This window comes from Olea europaea, chromosome 16 (assembly GCF_002742605.1).
Source record: "Olea europaea var. sylvestris chromosome 16, O_europaea_v1, whole genome shotgun sequence".
Taxonomy (NCBI): Eukaryota; Viridiplantae; Streptophyta; class Magnoliopsida; order Lamiales; family Oleaceae; genus Olea; species Olea europaea.
The window spans coordinates 7,628,433-7,641,684 of NC_036252.1; the positions used below are offsets into that span (position 1 = coordinate 7,628,433).

The window sequence follows — 13,252 nt, forward strand, 5'->3', positions numbered from 1 at the left end:
AATATCAACAGTTTTTTGAGATTCCGCCATTTGAGCACCTCACCCAAATCCAGCTTCCAAGAATCTCCGACGAATCTGGCTACCACAGCCGCACTTGGTTACCACTACCAAACCTTCGCCTTGATACTGCTTCCGTAGTCCACATCACGTGAACTTATCACGGACGTCACCTCACCTCAGAGATGAAAAATTGGTTCAACCCTACGTGAACCTTGCTCTGATACCACTTGTCACGGACCTCGTTACACCCGAACAAACTAGAACCGTGCGGCCTTAACGTTCTACAATTCCCGCACCTCACGAGAAAACGTTAAGTCGGTCTTTCCACGCCTACAAATAATTTAACCAATGAGGCTAAATTATACCCACGTTGAGAAGAGAATTTTGAAGTAAGTAATATATGGAAAACAAGTAAGGATGGGGAAACTTTCTTTGTATAAATGAAAGGAAAAACTTTACAATCTCTCTAAAGAATAAACTCACTTCACTCTACATTCTCTACCATCTACTACATACCATTTACAAATGAGACTACATCTCTATTTATAGGCAAACTTAAACCTCCTTAACATTCCACTTTACAACTCGTACTTAGTTGTTACCACCTCGTGCTTAGTTGTCGCCAACTCCTTCTTAGTTGTCATCAAGTGGATGGTCTTACAACTTGCCTTGCAAGTTGTCGCCAACTCGTGCTTAGCTTGCATACAACTCGCGCCTAGCTTGCACGTTGATAATATCTTTGCCAACTCGTGCTTAGCTTGCATACAACTAGCACTTAGCTTGCAAGTGGCACACAAGTGGACAAATTGTGCAAGTTGCCCACTTGCATCCTCAAAATATCTGGTTGTAGGTTCATATATTTTACCTCCCAAAATGACTGGGTCGGGACTTAGAAAAACCTTATTAACGCCCTGGAAAACTGTACGATCTAGGCAGCCTGCATTCTGCCCCAAAACAATCTACTTGTGTCCCCAGCTCGAATCTACTTGCGACCTTTGCCGAATTTGCCTGCGTCCCCTATCACAAGCTGTTCCGTCCTTCTGAAACGCGTTACCCGCATTATCTTGCAATAGCTACCAGGACGGATCGAATGCGATCGCGTGAGGCGTAAGTCACTCCCCCACTGAATTTGGCAACGCACTCATCGCCATATATCACCGAAGCATAGACCTTATTTGCCATAAGTCTATCTTATTTTCCCACCTTGTACCATGACATTCCCGTGTCATGCCAAACCTTAAGTCATGATCTTACGATCCGTGACATTGTGCTTAGATGAACATTGTTTTCTTATTGTTTCCAATCTAAAATTGTTGCATTTAAATTTATATTTTATGTAATTAATTATTTTTGTTTTATTTTTAATGTTGCTTTCTTGATCAATTGGTGCATTATTGAACTATCAAAATAATAATCTCTTCATACAAATTCATTAGTAGTTGACAAATGCATTTCTAGCTTCCTTTCACAGTCTACTCTTTTTTTATTGCCGTAGAAGAGAATTTACATATTTTATGCCAAATTTTCTTTAGATTTGAAACGAGCTCTATTCATTTTGGTGAATTTGTATAAAAACTGTCAAACAACCTTTTTAGTGTAATTAAAATTAAAATTTTAGTAAATTTTGATAGAAAATGATAAATATGTAATTAAAAAATTGATAACAATTATGAATTACATAAAATATGTGATTAAAATTAATTGTTAAGTCACTAACTTCAATTTAAATTGTTGTTTTTATTTAATTTGACTATATAATTTATATCTATGCTTTACTAATAAAATTTTAATATGATAATTAAAGTAATACATTCTCATCATTAAGGGTAAAAATGACATTTTTAATGCCATAATAGCTTTTGGCATGATCATACCAAACACAAGTAAAAGCTCTTCCGGAAGAAAAAAGCTCTTTTAAAATTGGTTATCAAACACTAACTCAAAAGCCCGGACTTCTACTTCTCTTCTTCTACTTGTCACAAGCATAAGCAGAAGCTATCTAAATCAAAACGGAAGACATTAAACACGCTACAACACACCAAGAAAACACAAGTATCAAACTGAGGAAGCAAACAAATACAACAAAAACGCATAGAAGAAGATCAAGTTAAGCGACGATCTTGTAGGCTTTCAACTTGTCAATCCATGAAATGAATGAATTCTTAGAATTCCGGAATCCCAGAAAACCGTGCTCCTTGCTCTTGTTCATGGTATCCAATAAACATTTCAAGCTAAGCATAGTATCGGCAAACCACCAAACCCCGACATCCTCCAATTTAGTAGGTGTTAATCCATTCTCCCGCACAATTTCATCCCAGACCTTCCCTTTATCCTTCATCATCTCCAGCAGTGTCAGATTCTTCCCCTCCTCAAACTCTTCATATTCCATCCCGAATTGCTCAGCCAATATCCTCCAGAAATGTTTCCACTTGAAAACATCCCCATTGCTGATATTGAACGCTTCATTCCTAGCATAGGGATCCACTGCCGCCCATATCTGATGTTCAGCAATCAAATCTGCATCAGAACAATCGGAATATCCATCCCACACAACCTTACTTCCTGGAAACCTCAATGGCATACCCTCGTGCTTACATATGGAGGCATAAACACATAGGGTAGCAACTAAGTTCATCATACTAAATGGAGAGAATCCAAATATTATCCCTGGCCTATGAATCGACCACGTCAATCCCTCCTTCTTTTCCACCTCCTCGAACAGGATATCCTCAAGAGTATAGTAAAAATTCGGGCAATCCAAACGTGGCAAATCCTCGTGGAAAGGAGGATCGTGAGGTCTTATCTTTCCAAAGGATTCAAATGAACCAATGTAATGCTTCCTTCCTGTTTGCAAACAAATATGCTTCAAATTAGGACAATTGGTGATAACTGCATCAAGCACATTCTTTAACATTTTGCCATTGGCTTTGCAATTCTCAGCCTCCGTGGATCTATTGGTCCATGTGACATAGAAGATGTGTGTGACATCCGTTAGCGGTGACAGCTTTGCTTGAGCATCCTCATGATCTGAGATGTCGCATCGGATGTATTGAATTGGATTGTCATCATTCCAAGACGGCTGGGGACGGCGGGCAACGCCGTAGACCTTCCAGGGGCCGCCGGGGGTATCGGCGAGCGGGAGGATTTCCGCCAGACTGTTGCCCACGATGCCGGTGACACCGATTACTAGAGCCACGCTATGATGTTTGATCGTTGCCTCATCTTCTTCGAATTTTTTCTGTTTCAAGATCAAATCATACAAGGGTTTTAACCGCTAGAAACTACTCATATCCACACACACATAAATAGACGCACATACAATCCGTATACAGATGCTGAATATATCTGATATGAATAAACTTACCTTTGCAGCGCCAATAGCTCCGGCCCACCACCAACTCATTTTTAGCAACAGCGGTTGCGAATTCTGTGTTTGTGAGAGAGAGCGCGAGAGAGAGTAGTCTCTGTTTCTTTGGAGTGTGATAAACCACAAAATGAGAGAGAGAGAGGCTTCTACTAGTCTCTGTCAAAATGATTAGCCCTTGTTTGATCCAATCATTTGGTCAAGAATGCATTTTAAAATAGTAGATTTAAAATAATAAATAGATGAAAAATGTATTATTAAAAAATAAGAAAAAAATTAAATTTATATGTAATATTATTTTATTGAATAACATGTGATTGAGAAAAAGAGAGAATATATTTTGAAAACAACTTATATCAAACAAGGTCTAGATAGGGTCAAGACTGTATATGCCGATTTTTTTGTTGTTGTCTGTTTGGAGAATTAATCCTTATTGGCCTCTTGAATTATTGGTATTCGTAAATAAATAATATTTTATTACATTATATGTGCATAAAAATTTATAAATTTATTTATCAACGTATTATATGATGAGATATGATTGAGTGAAAATTTCGTTAACGGAAAAATGTTCTTCCACCTTTTTTGTCATTAACCCACGTTACATAAGTATGCTGTTTAAGTGGTGAAGAAATTTTTTGATAATTTTAATTTAACTTATAAGTGCTTGTAAATAAATAATTTTTTATTACACTATATGTGCATCAAAATTTATAAATTTATTTATCAATATATTATATAATGAGATTTGATTGAGCGAAAATTTCGCCAATGGAAAAAGTTCTTCCACCTTTTTTTTTATCATTAACCCACATTACGTAAGCACATCATTCAAGTGGTGAAGAATTTTTTTGATAATTTTAATTTAATTTATTGTCACCTCTTCAATCTATAAAGGATGAAGTATAAAAAATATTTTTCAATAATTTTTAATCTGATGTAACTTTTTTAGAAGTAAGAGAACATTCAATATAAGTAAGGAGAATATGATAAGCTACCCGTCATATGTTTTTGGATAATAAATTAAAATAATATTTTTTTGATGGAAATATGGTTAAAAATTAGAGAAATGTTATGAATTTATGTACCAAACATGGGCTACATAAGCTTTTCAGCGTGTCAAATGTTACGAGCATGGATAGAATGTCGTGCGAAGCAACTTCTTTAAGAAATGTTTTGAGAAGCTTGTATTTTATTTTATTTTTCGCATCAATGATCTAATAAATTGTCATTTCTATCGCTTCAAATTGGATTTGATCTATTGAACATGTAGTTAAAAAAGGTGTCACGTATGAACATGTAAAAAAGACAAATAAGATCCTAATTTATTTATTCATTTTTAAATAAGAAGTTAATAAGAATTCGTTCCACATTATTACAAAATAATTTTAAATGAAATAATTAGATAGAGGTGAACGTGCAACCAATCTATGAACTTGATAAAATTGCTTACCAACAAGCTACATATTTAACCGTTTGTGTCGTTAGTTTCATGAAAAAATTTCCCTTGATTGGCAAAACAAAGAAAATAAGAGAAATTTTCAGTTTTATATTTTTGGAACTTAAGCGTGTCATGTATCTTCCGTCACTTGTGAATAGTCACTTGTGAATAATGATCACTCCTCTAATACTACGATAGATATAGGGATGTCAACGAGTCGAAAGTTTCGGCTCGAGCTCGACTCGATTAAAATTGTCGAGCTTTTTTTGGGGCCCGAGGCGAACAAAAGCTCGCCCAAAAATTTTAGGCACGACTAGGCCTTTTTCTATCTTTCTCTCTCTCTTTTTTTTAAATATATATATAATTTAAGCTACTGCCTTTTTTAAGGCAGTTTTTGCTAAAAACTTGCGAGCTCACGGGCCGGCTCGGGCAAAGCCCGTGTCCCCAACATGGAGCTCGGCCCGAGCTTAGGCTCGGGTCTACCAAGCCTCGAGCCGAGCCGGCTCGGGCTTTTCGCGGGTCGAGCGACGGGCGGCCCGAGTCAACGAGCCCAATTGACATCCCTAAATAGATATGATTATAATTCAAATTTCAACATAATATAAATGATATAAGGGTTTTTGTTAGCCCGAATATCAGCGAGAGTTAAATTAAATTAATGAGACTTGATCTTACAATCTTATGATATAAACTATTTTTAGTATTAAAATTAAGCAATTTTCTCATTAGATCTTAGAAATTGTAATGTGTGTAATGTGACTTGAGCCTGTTGACCAGTATTAGGTTTGACGGTCTATCCTTTTTTTTTTTTTTTTTTGGTCGGTTTTCGAGATGTACAAGTATAAATGAGAAGGCTTTCGAGTTTATTAATGATCTCAACTGTGTCTTGTACGATAAGCTTTCCTTCGGGCCTCAAAATCCGATCAGCCTCCGTAACCAGGGCCATGAAATTACACCTGAGACCCGGAATTCAAAATAACTAGAAGAAAGCATATAAACTTAAGCATCAAATCTAGTTAATTGAGTCTTATGTACACACTTGTTTTTAATCTTTGAAAAGAGATGGTCTGCATACGATTCACAACAGTCATGATAAATTCCAAATAGACCTCGTTCATAAATAATCGGTAGAGTATCAGGAGCATCTATGGAGACAACGTTCATAACCCACAACTTCATATCTTTAAGAGCAGCAGCAAATCCGCAGAGGGATCACCATCACTTAGTACAAGCCGAATGGCAACCAAACATGCTATTTAATTACAGAAATAATGGTATAAATGTAACACTCCAAATTTTAAATTTTTAATTTCATGTAGGCTAAATTTAATGTTGATAATTTAGCAAATAAAATAATCCATGTCCAACATTTTCGTAACACTAAAGACCAAACGTTGAAGTGATAAACATGTCTCACTTATTTGCATAAATGGTTTATTTTGCATACGTATATTTTTGAAATTATCGTAAGTTATTTGGGTCGAATATTTAAATATTTCAAAAGTTGATAAAATACATCGATATTATACTCATTTTGTAGCTCGTGCCAAATAACATAAATTGGCTCAAGAAGAAATAATTTTGAGCTAGCCATAATCGAATTATCTTGATAGAAAGAAAATTATTCTAATCCTATATTTTATTAATAAAAGATATATAATGACAGATATATGTTAAAATAGTAAAATTTTAAATGGTAAAATGAAGATGGGATGTTTTTGGAATTGAAAACATAGATATCAACCACTTTTAATTAATATTAAAATTGATCATTTCAACTCCCATCAATGAATAATAATTTACACACTCACCATGATTGATTAATGTAAAGAATAGGCTATTGAATTCACACCTATATATATATATATATTGAGAGGTGTTTTTTCCCCTTACATTAGAGATGGAAATCGAACTCATCGACTCGGGCGGCCCGTTGCTCGGCTTGGAAAAAGCTCAAGCCCGCTCGGCTCGAGGCTCGGGAGAATCGAGCCAAGACTCGGGTCGAGCCCCATTTTGGGATGTTGGGCAGAGCTTCCAGCTCGGTTTGGAAAGGCCTGAGTCGAAAGCTCGAGTCGAGCCTAATTTTTTTGGTTGAGCTTTTGCTTGGCATGACTCGGGTCCAAAAACAAGCTCAAATCATTTTTACCTGAGCCTAGCCCGAGCCAGCTAGGCTCGACTCGTTGACATCTCTACCTTACATACACACGTGAAAACACATATTAAAAGAGATATTATTTTATTTACAAGCCATTTTCAGATTTATTTTTAAATTTTTATTTTTATTTTTTTTTGAGTAGCAAATCAAGGTAAGAAATGTGCAAATGATTAATTTTTATTCTTGGTATTTTTATAGAATTTTGGCATGAAATACGTTAAGGTCTTTGGGTCGATTTTTATGTTGAATCCTACGGGATTGACCGTTTAGTCAAGTATGTAAATCCTACGGGATATTTTTATATTAAAAGAATATGCACGTTTTTCTTACTGGGTATTCTTTTTAAAAAAATACCCACTCTTACTATATTTTCAAATTAGAACGGGTCGTGTGAACGCGTGACGGATTGATCGAGTGATGCTCATGGGTCACCAAGTAAAATTTCTAGAAATAATAATTTACAAAGAAATCTCATTTGAAAAACACATTTATGTTTTTATAAGATTATTTGCCAATTTCTATTTTAAGAATAACTTTATTTTATGTTTAATTTCGTGCATATTATCTTAGTAGATTTGATATTTAAGTTATTTAACATGTTCAATTGACAGTTTAGTTCGTAATATTTTAAGTTAGATAAACTTCAAATTTTTATTTGAATTGTTGAATTTACCTTATTGATTTAATACCAAAATTTATACATTAGTGTTAAATTCCGCTTAAATTATAAAAGAAAGATTTTGGTAACACTTCAAATATTTTAAAAAGAAACAAAAAATAAAAAAATAAATGTCTAGTGGATTTGGGACATTATAGTTTGATACATAGCCCAGATTTATCTTTTTGGAGATCGAAAAAAAAAAATTATATCATTATGCGTAATTTTAAATTTTGTTAAGTGAATTTTGGTAGCCCCAATATCTAGACTATGGTTTTATGACTGAGTGTATTAAAAAATAAATAAATAAATAAAATTGGTTGAGAAACATGATTAGTTGAATTCTGCCATCAATTTATGAAAAAGTTTAATTACTTCATCTTCCCATGATTCTTATATAATTAATGTTCTAAAATCTTACTATCGTTAAATGTCCATGGGCTTTGAGTTTTTAAGCAAACACGTGTAAATGAATAGAGCATCCTATAAGTTGTTTGTTCATTTTATTTCTTTTATGGTCCAGTCATTGTACCTTTAATGCAAGCTAGCTGTATTAAAAAAAAAAAAAAAAAAATGATTAAGCACTATGGTTTATTTAAGTTTTTATTGATTTCTTGCCATTACGGTCACTGTACATTGTGAATCGTTAAAATGGTAAAAGTCTTTTCCAAAATATTTAATTGTACAATATTAGTTTCTGTTCTAGTGAATGTAGATAAGTGAAAAAAAAAAAAAGTTGTTCACATGTTTAATTTTAAGTTCTATATGTGATGTGATTTTAACTGAAACTTAATCAAGTATTAAAATAAGACCCATGACATTTAGTGCTTGTCAATCAGCTACCATCTGATGAACCAAAGGTATAAACGAAATGTTATGTTTAAGCTTACCTTCAAGCATGATTTATGAAGTATTTAAACTTGATTTCAAGAAATGCTTATAATGTTTAGAATGAAATATGTTATGCATGCTATTATTTTATTATACATGAAGGTATATGAATTAACAATCCTATTAAAGCCATGAGAGCGTAACATATACGTCGATGTTACTGCAAAAATAAATATGATTGGACCCTTATGTGACAGACATGATTAGAACTTATGAGACCGCTAGAAAGGCCACAGCTTATAGAGCAGTATTAAACCGTAGGTCCATCATTCAATCTTATGAGAATTATGTGACTGACCCAACCACTTGTCGAACACGTGCAAGACATCTATGAAAGATGTATGGCAGCTATGGAGGCAGGACTGGAGATCACGCATACTGAGACTGTGAATAATCTCATACACTCATTTCCATCTCAATGGGGAGACATGGTAGTTGTGGTTAAGGATGAGATGTTAGAAGGTAACCCCCCAGAGCATCCAAACGTGATTGAGTTTGGTATATATTGTCAGACCCTTCTAGACAGGCGGAGTAAAAACTTAGAACCCCAATTGGAGATAAGGAATGAGCTTGGTGATGAGGTTGAGCCCGAGCCAGAACCTCAAATAAAATCAGACCCAGAGGAAGATCCTGAATGGGAGCAACGATCATGAGCATGAACTTGAGCCACTGGTTGAGATTGACGTAGAGTCTGGGCCTAAGGTAGAAGACTCATCTGAAGATGAAGCTCCATTAAAAAAGATTCACAGAATTCATAGGGAATAGAAACTTAGATTCCATTTTCTTAGTACTGTGATATCTTTACCTTTATGCTATTGGAAATAAATATAAAAAATAAAATTGTCAAACTATTATATATCATGATTTCAAGGAATACTATTAATAAAAAAAAATTAATTTCCTTTAAACATATTGAGTTACTATGTTGTCCAACATTTTTAAGAGAAAATTTAATTTGTTAAAGGAAATGGTGGGACAACAAGACCAAGCAGTTATGTTTAGGGATCTGATAAGGGCAGTGCATGACCTTGGTAGGAACCAAGCACCCGCACCAGCTCCTCAGAATAGACCAACAAATGCTAACAACATAAGTTCAATTGTGGAGCAGTTTCACCGTTTTAAACCTCCTTCTTTTGATGGTAAGGTAAACTCTTTGGCAGCCGAGGAGTGGTTACGAGGGCTAGAGTGAATCTACAAATACATGGCATGCACTGATGTACAGAAGGTATCATGTGCCGATTTTATGTTGATCGAAGTAGCAGGCCACTGGTGGGAGTTTGCTTCGCGCACTAGAACAAAAGCACAGCAATGTGCTATGACTTGGGCATAGTTCAAGAAAAGAAATAATGACAAAATACTTTCCCCAATCACCTAGGGATTGGAGAGAAGCAGAGTTCCTACAGCTGAAACAAGGAAATATGTCGCTTGATGAGTATGAAAGGAAATTTGAACAACTTTCTAGGTATGCTACACACCTTGTTGATATCGAGCCAAAGAAGGTTAGGAGGTTTGAATTAGGCTTGTGTCCAGAGATTGGAGGAATCATGGCATCTCACCATATGACTACCTATAGTGAAGTGCTTCGGCGAGTGCAGTCAATTTCTGATCATCTAGAAATGGATTGGATGACTGAGAAGAATAATGAATCATATGGAAAATGAAAGTAGAATGGATCAAATAAAGGGAAAGGATTTGGATAGTTTAAGAAGTCCAATACAGGATTAGGATCAGGATCAAGTAAACTAAATAAAGTTACTTTACGATGCCCAAATTGCAACAAGGCTTATGGAGGAGAGTGCTTGTTTGGGAAAAATGTGTGCTATCATTGTGGCTAGGAAGGCCATTTTGCTCCGGACTGCAAGGCATACCCACCTAAGGAGGATAACGAACAAGGCAAGAAAGTGAAAGTCGAAGTTTTTGCTTTCACCCAGGAAGAGGTAGCAGAGGATCCGAATGTAATGACAGGTATTCTATCAATATCTGAACTACCTGCATATGTTCTTATAGACTCCGGAGCTACTCATTCATTTATCTTCACCGCATTTATTGTTAAATCATGTACTGCATGTGAAAAATCTAATAGTGTTCTAGAAATTTTCATTCTATCCGGTAGAATTTTGAATACCAATCAGATCGCTAGGCCAGTCAAATTAGTAATGGAAGGAAAAGAATTTATAACTGATCTATACCTCCTAGACATGAAAGACTTTGACGTTGTTCTAGGAATGAACTGATTGGGAAGCAATCACGCAACCATTTGATGTTTCGAAAAGGAAGTAGATTTTCAGAGGCCTGGGGAGGATAAGTTTCGATTTTTTGCTGTACGAGTTAAGCCTTTACCTTGACTCGTATCGGTTATGAAGGCAGAAAAGATCTTACCAATAATTTCTAGTGAGTATCCATGGATATTAGCAATCAGAGCTTACTATTGGTAATGTGTAACACCCCAAATTAAATAAACATAACGTCACGTAAACATAGAACATTAAACTAAATTAAACGAAACACATAATATCATTGGTTTGAAAGGGATTCGAACACTGGACCTTCAATTTGTATGTGAAAGCTCTAACCAAATGAGTTACAATAGATGCTTTCACTTTTCACCAAATAATAAAATCTTTTCAACATGGCACTGTGCAAAAATAAAGTTACTTATTTCAATCGGTTATGTTACTTCATTCACGTATATTTGTTTTCTGATGGGCTATATCATCTCTGCACATCTAGGATCACATGCTCTGCCTCTCTTCCCATTTTCTCATGAAGCTTTCTGCCCATGAGATGTCCTTGAAGATCTCGTAAGGCAAAGTGTTGTGATTCTGGTGAAATTTTAGTCATTTGTCTCCGTTTTTGTCCATATGGCTATAAATTTTCATGATGCTCATACAACTTTTAGGATCTAGTTTGTTTAGATTTAGAGGCAAGCATGGTGTCGGTAGAATGGAGTGTGTATCTGTTATTTAATTGTTTCTTTGTGATCATCTCTTTTTGTTTATCTATTTCCAGTCAAAATCTCATTTAAGATGCTAAATTGTAAGTTTATAATTTCCAGGTATCAAGATCTATTGGCGATGTCTATCTGAAAAAACCCGACTTCAACAGAGACCCCCTTTTCTTACAATTCGGAAATCCTGTTCCTTTGAAGAGACCACTATTAACAGCTGAACCCTCAATTGTAACTCGGAAGCTCAGGCCACAAGATTTGTTCTTAATCTTTGCCTCAGATGGCCTCTGGGAACATCTCAGTGATGAAGCTGCTGTGGATATTGTATATAATGTAAGTGTTATGCCCTAGATCCAATCGATTTAGGTTGTAAACGCGTAATAACGAGATATGGATATCGTTAATACAGTTAGACCATCATGTGTGGCATTTCTTACTTGTGAAGTAAGTAGCTGATCTCACGAGTTAAAGTGTGGTGACACTTAAATGAAGACGTGGATGTTTTGTTATAGAACAAAACATTGGAGACCCGCTAAGAGATTCCACATGGATAACTATCTGAGTGTCAGTGGCTAATCTCTAACGTTCGGTAGTGGAATTGGTCCTTTGACTTGAGGTCGTCCTGATACCTTATATGAGGACAGTCATACTTTGGCGGTGTTGGATGTTGCTCTGAAAGGGGCCGCTAATACGACATCGTTCGGGTACGTCAAGAATCGTATGAAGGTTGTGATTGATCAATAAAGGATTCGTCACTCTTAGATAGTAGGAAATTATGATCTGCATTTCATTCAATTAAGTCGATGATGAAATCCTTGGCCAAGGTGTACTCATAAGTCGAAAAGGAGTTTTCGATTTATATTGACTTAATAGTGGAGTGAAAGATATGATCAATGATCGAGATTGACACAATTTCATATCTCGTAATTGATCGGATCGTATTGACGAAAGGATAATAGTTCCACAGTAAACGAACGAATTTGGTTTTGTCATACCACGTGACATTTCCGGTCACATGTATTGCCCTGACACATTGCTAGATGTCAATCAAGGACGGCGAATGTGAATTGACGATAAATTAAAAGGGTGTATTAATTTATCAATTTTGATTAGATCAAAATAATATTTCACGACGTCAGACATTGTGGTCGGGAACCTAATGGGTCGCACACAAAAGAGAATTTGAAGACTGCAAATTGTCAATTGATTAATTTAACAATCGTTGAATAAATTAATTAATTGAATTTGTTATTTATAATCCCGAATCAATTAATTGGATTAATTAATTCACGGATCGGGTTTAATTAATTGAATTAATTAAATATTGGACCAGACCGGGCCGGGTCCGTTTGGGTTTATATATATATGCAGCTAGGGTTTGAGGTCCAATAATGTTTTCATTATTCTTGCTGGCACAAGAAAGAAACCCTAGCAGTTGCTGTCTACTCTCTGTGTGGATTACATTGGAGGCTGGACAATTGGACAGCTGTGGGAGGCAGATTCAAGCTGCTGGAAAGGAATAATGCGAAAGAGTTTGCAAATTACAAGTAAAGGTATATTTCTTATCACAATTTTTATCTAAATACAAAGCTAAATCCTGAATGGGAATTGAAACTTGTTAAATTCCGCTGTGCATGTTTAAGTAAATTCCCAACAGTGGTATCAGAGCCGACTTTGTATTTGTTAAGAACTGTTTAACGTGTTGATTAAATTAAATGTTAGTTTAATCACGTTCATTCCTAAATCTAGCAAATATAGTTTTAAATTTTTTTTGTCTTTTTGGATCTGTTCTTGAA

At 35.3% G+C, this 13,252-nt stretch overlaps 2 protein-coding genes across 2 annotated transcripts in view; one reads left to right on the forward strand and one right to left on the reverse strand.

The window, feature by feature from the left end:
* Window positions 1-1,820: 1,820 nt before the first annotated feature.
* LOC111411979 (3-oxo-Delta(4,5)-steroid 5-beta-reductase-like) lies at window positions 1,821-3,518 on the reverse strand. The gene is made up of 2 exons (XM_023042692.1): window positions 3,365-3,518; window positions 1,821-3,238 (listed from the first exon to the last, which is right to left on the reverse strand). Exons 1-2 carry the CDS (start codon window positions 3,401-3,403, stop codon window positions 2,108-2,110), a joined length of 1,170 nt encoding a protein of 389 aa, XP_022898460.1. The 5' UTR covers window positions 3,404-3,518; the 3' UTR covers window positions 1,821-2,107.
* Window positions 3,519-9,855: 6,337 nt separating this feature from the next.
* Window positions 9,856-13,252, forward strand: part of LOC111412580 (probable protein phosphatase 2C 63) — a 10,988-nt gene continuing 7,591 nt past the window's right edge. Inside the window, exons 1-4 of the mRNA XM_023043515.1 lie at window positions 9,856-10,008; window positions 10,345-10,474; window positions 10,517-10,567; window positions 11,551-11,782. Of these exons, the coding sequence (XP_022899283.1) occupies window positions 9,856-10,008; window positions 10,345-10,474; window positions 10,517-10,567; window positions 11,551-11,782 (566 nt within the window). The remainder of the gene's footprint in view (window positions 10,009-10,344; window positions 10,475-10,516; window positions 10,568-11,550; window positions 11,783-13,252) is intronic.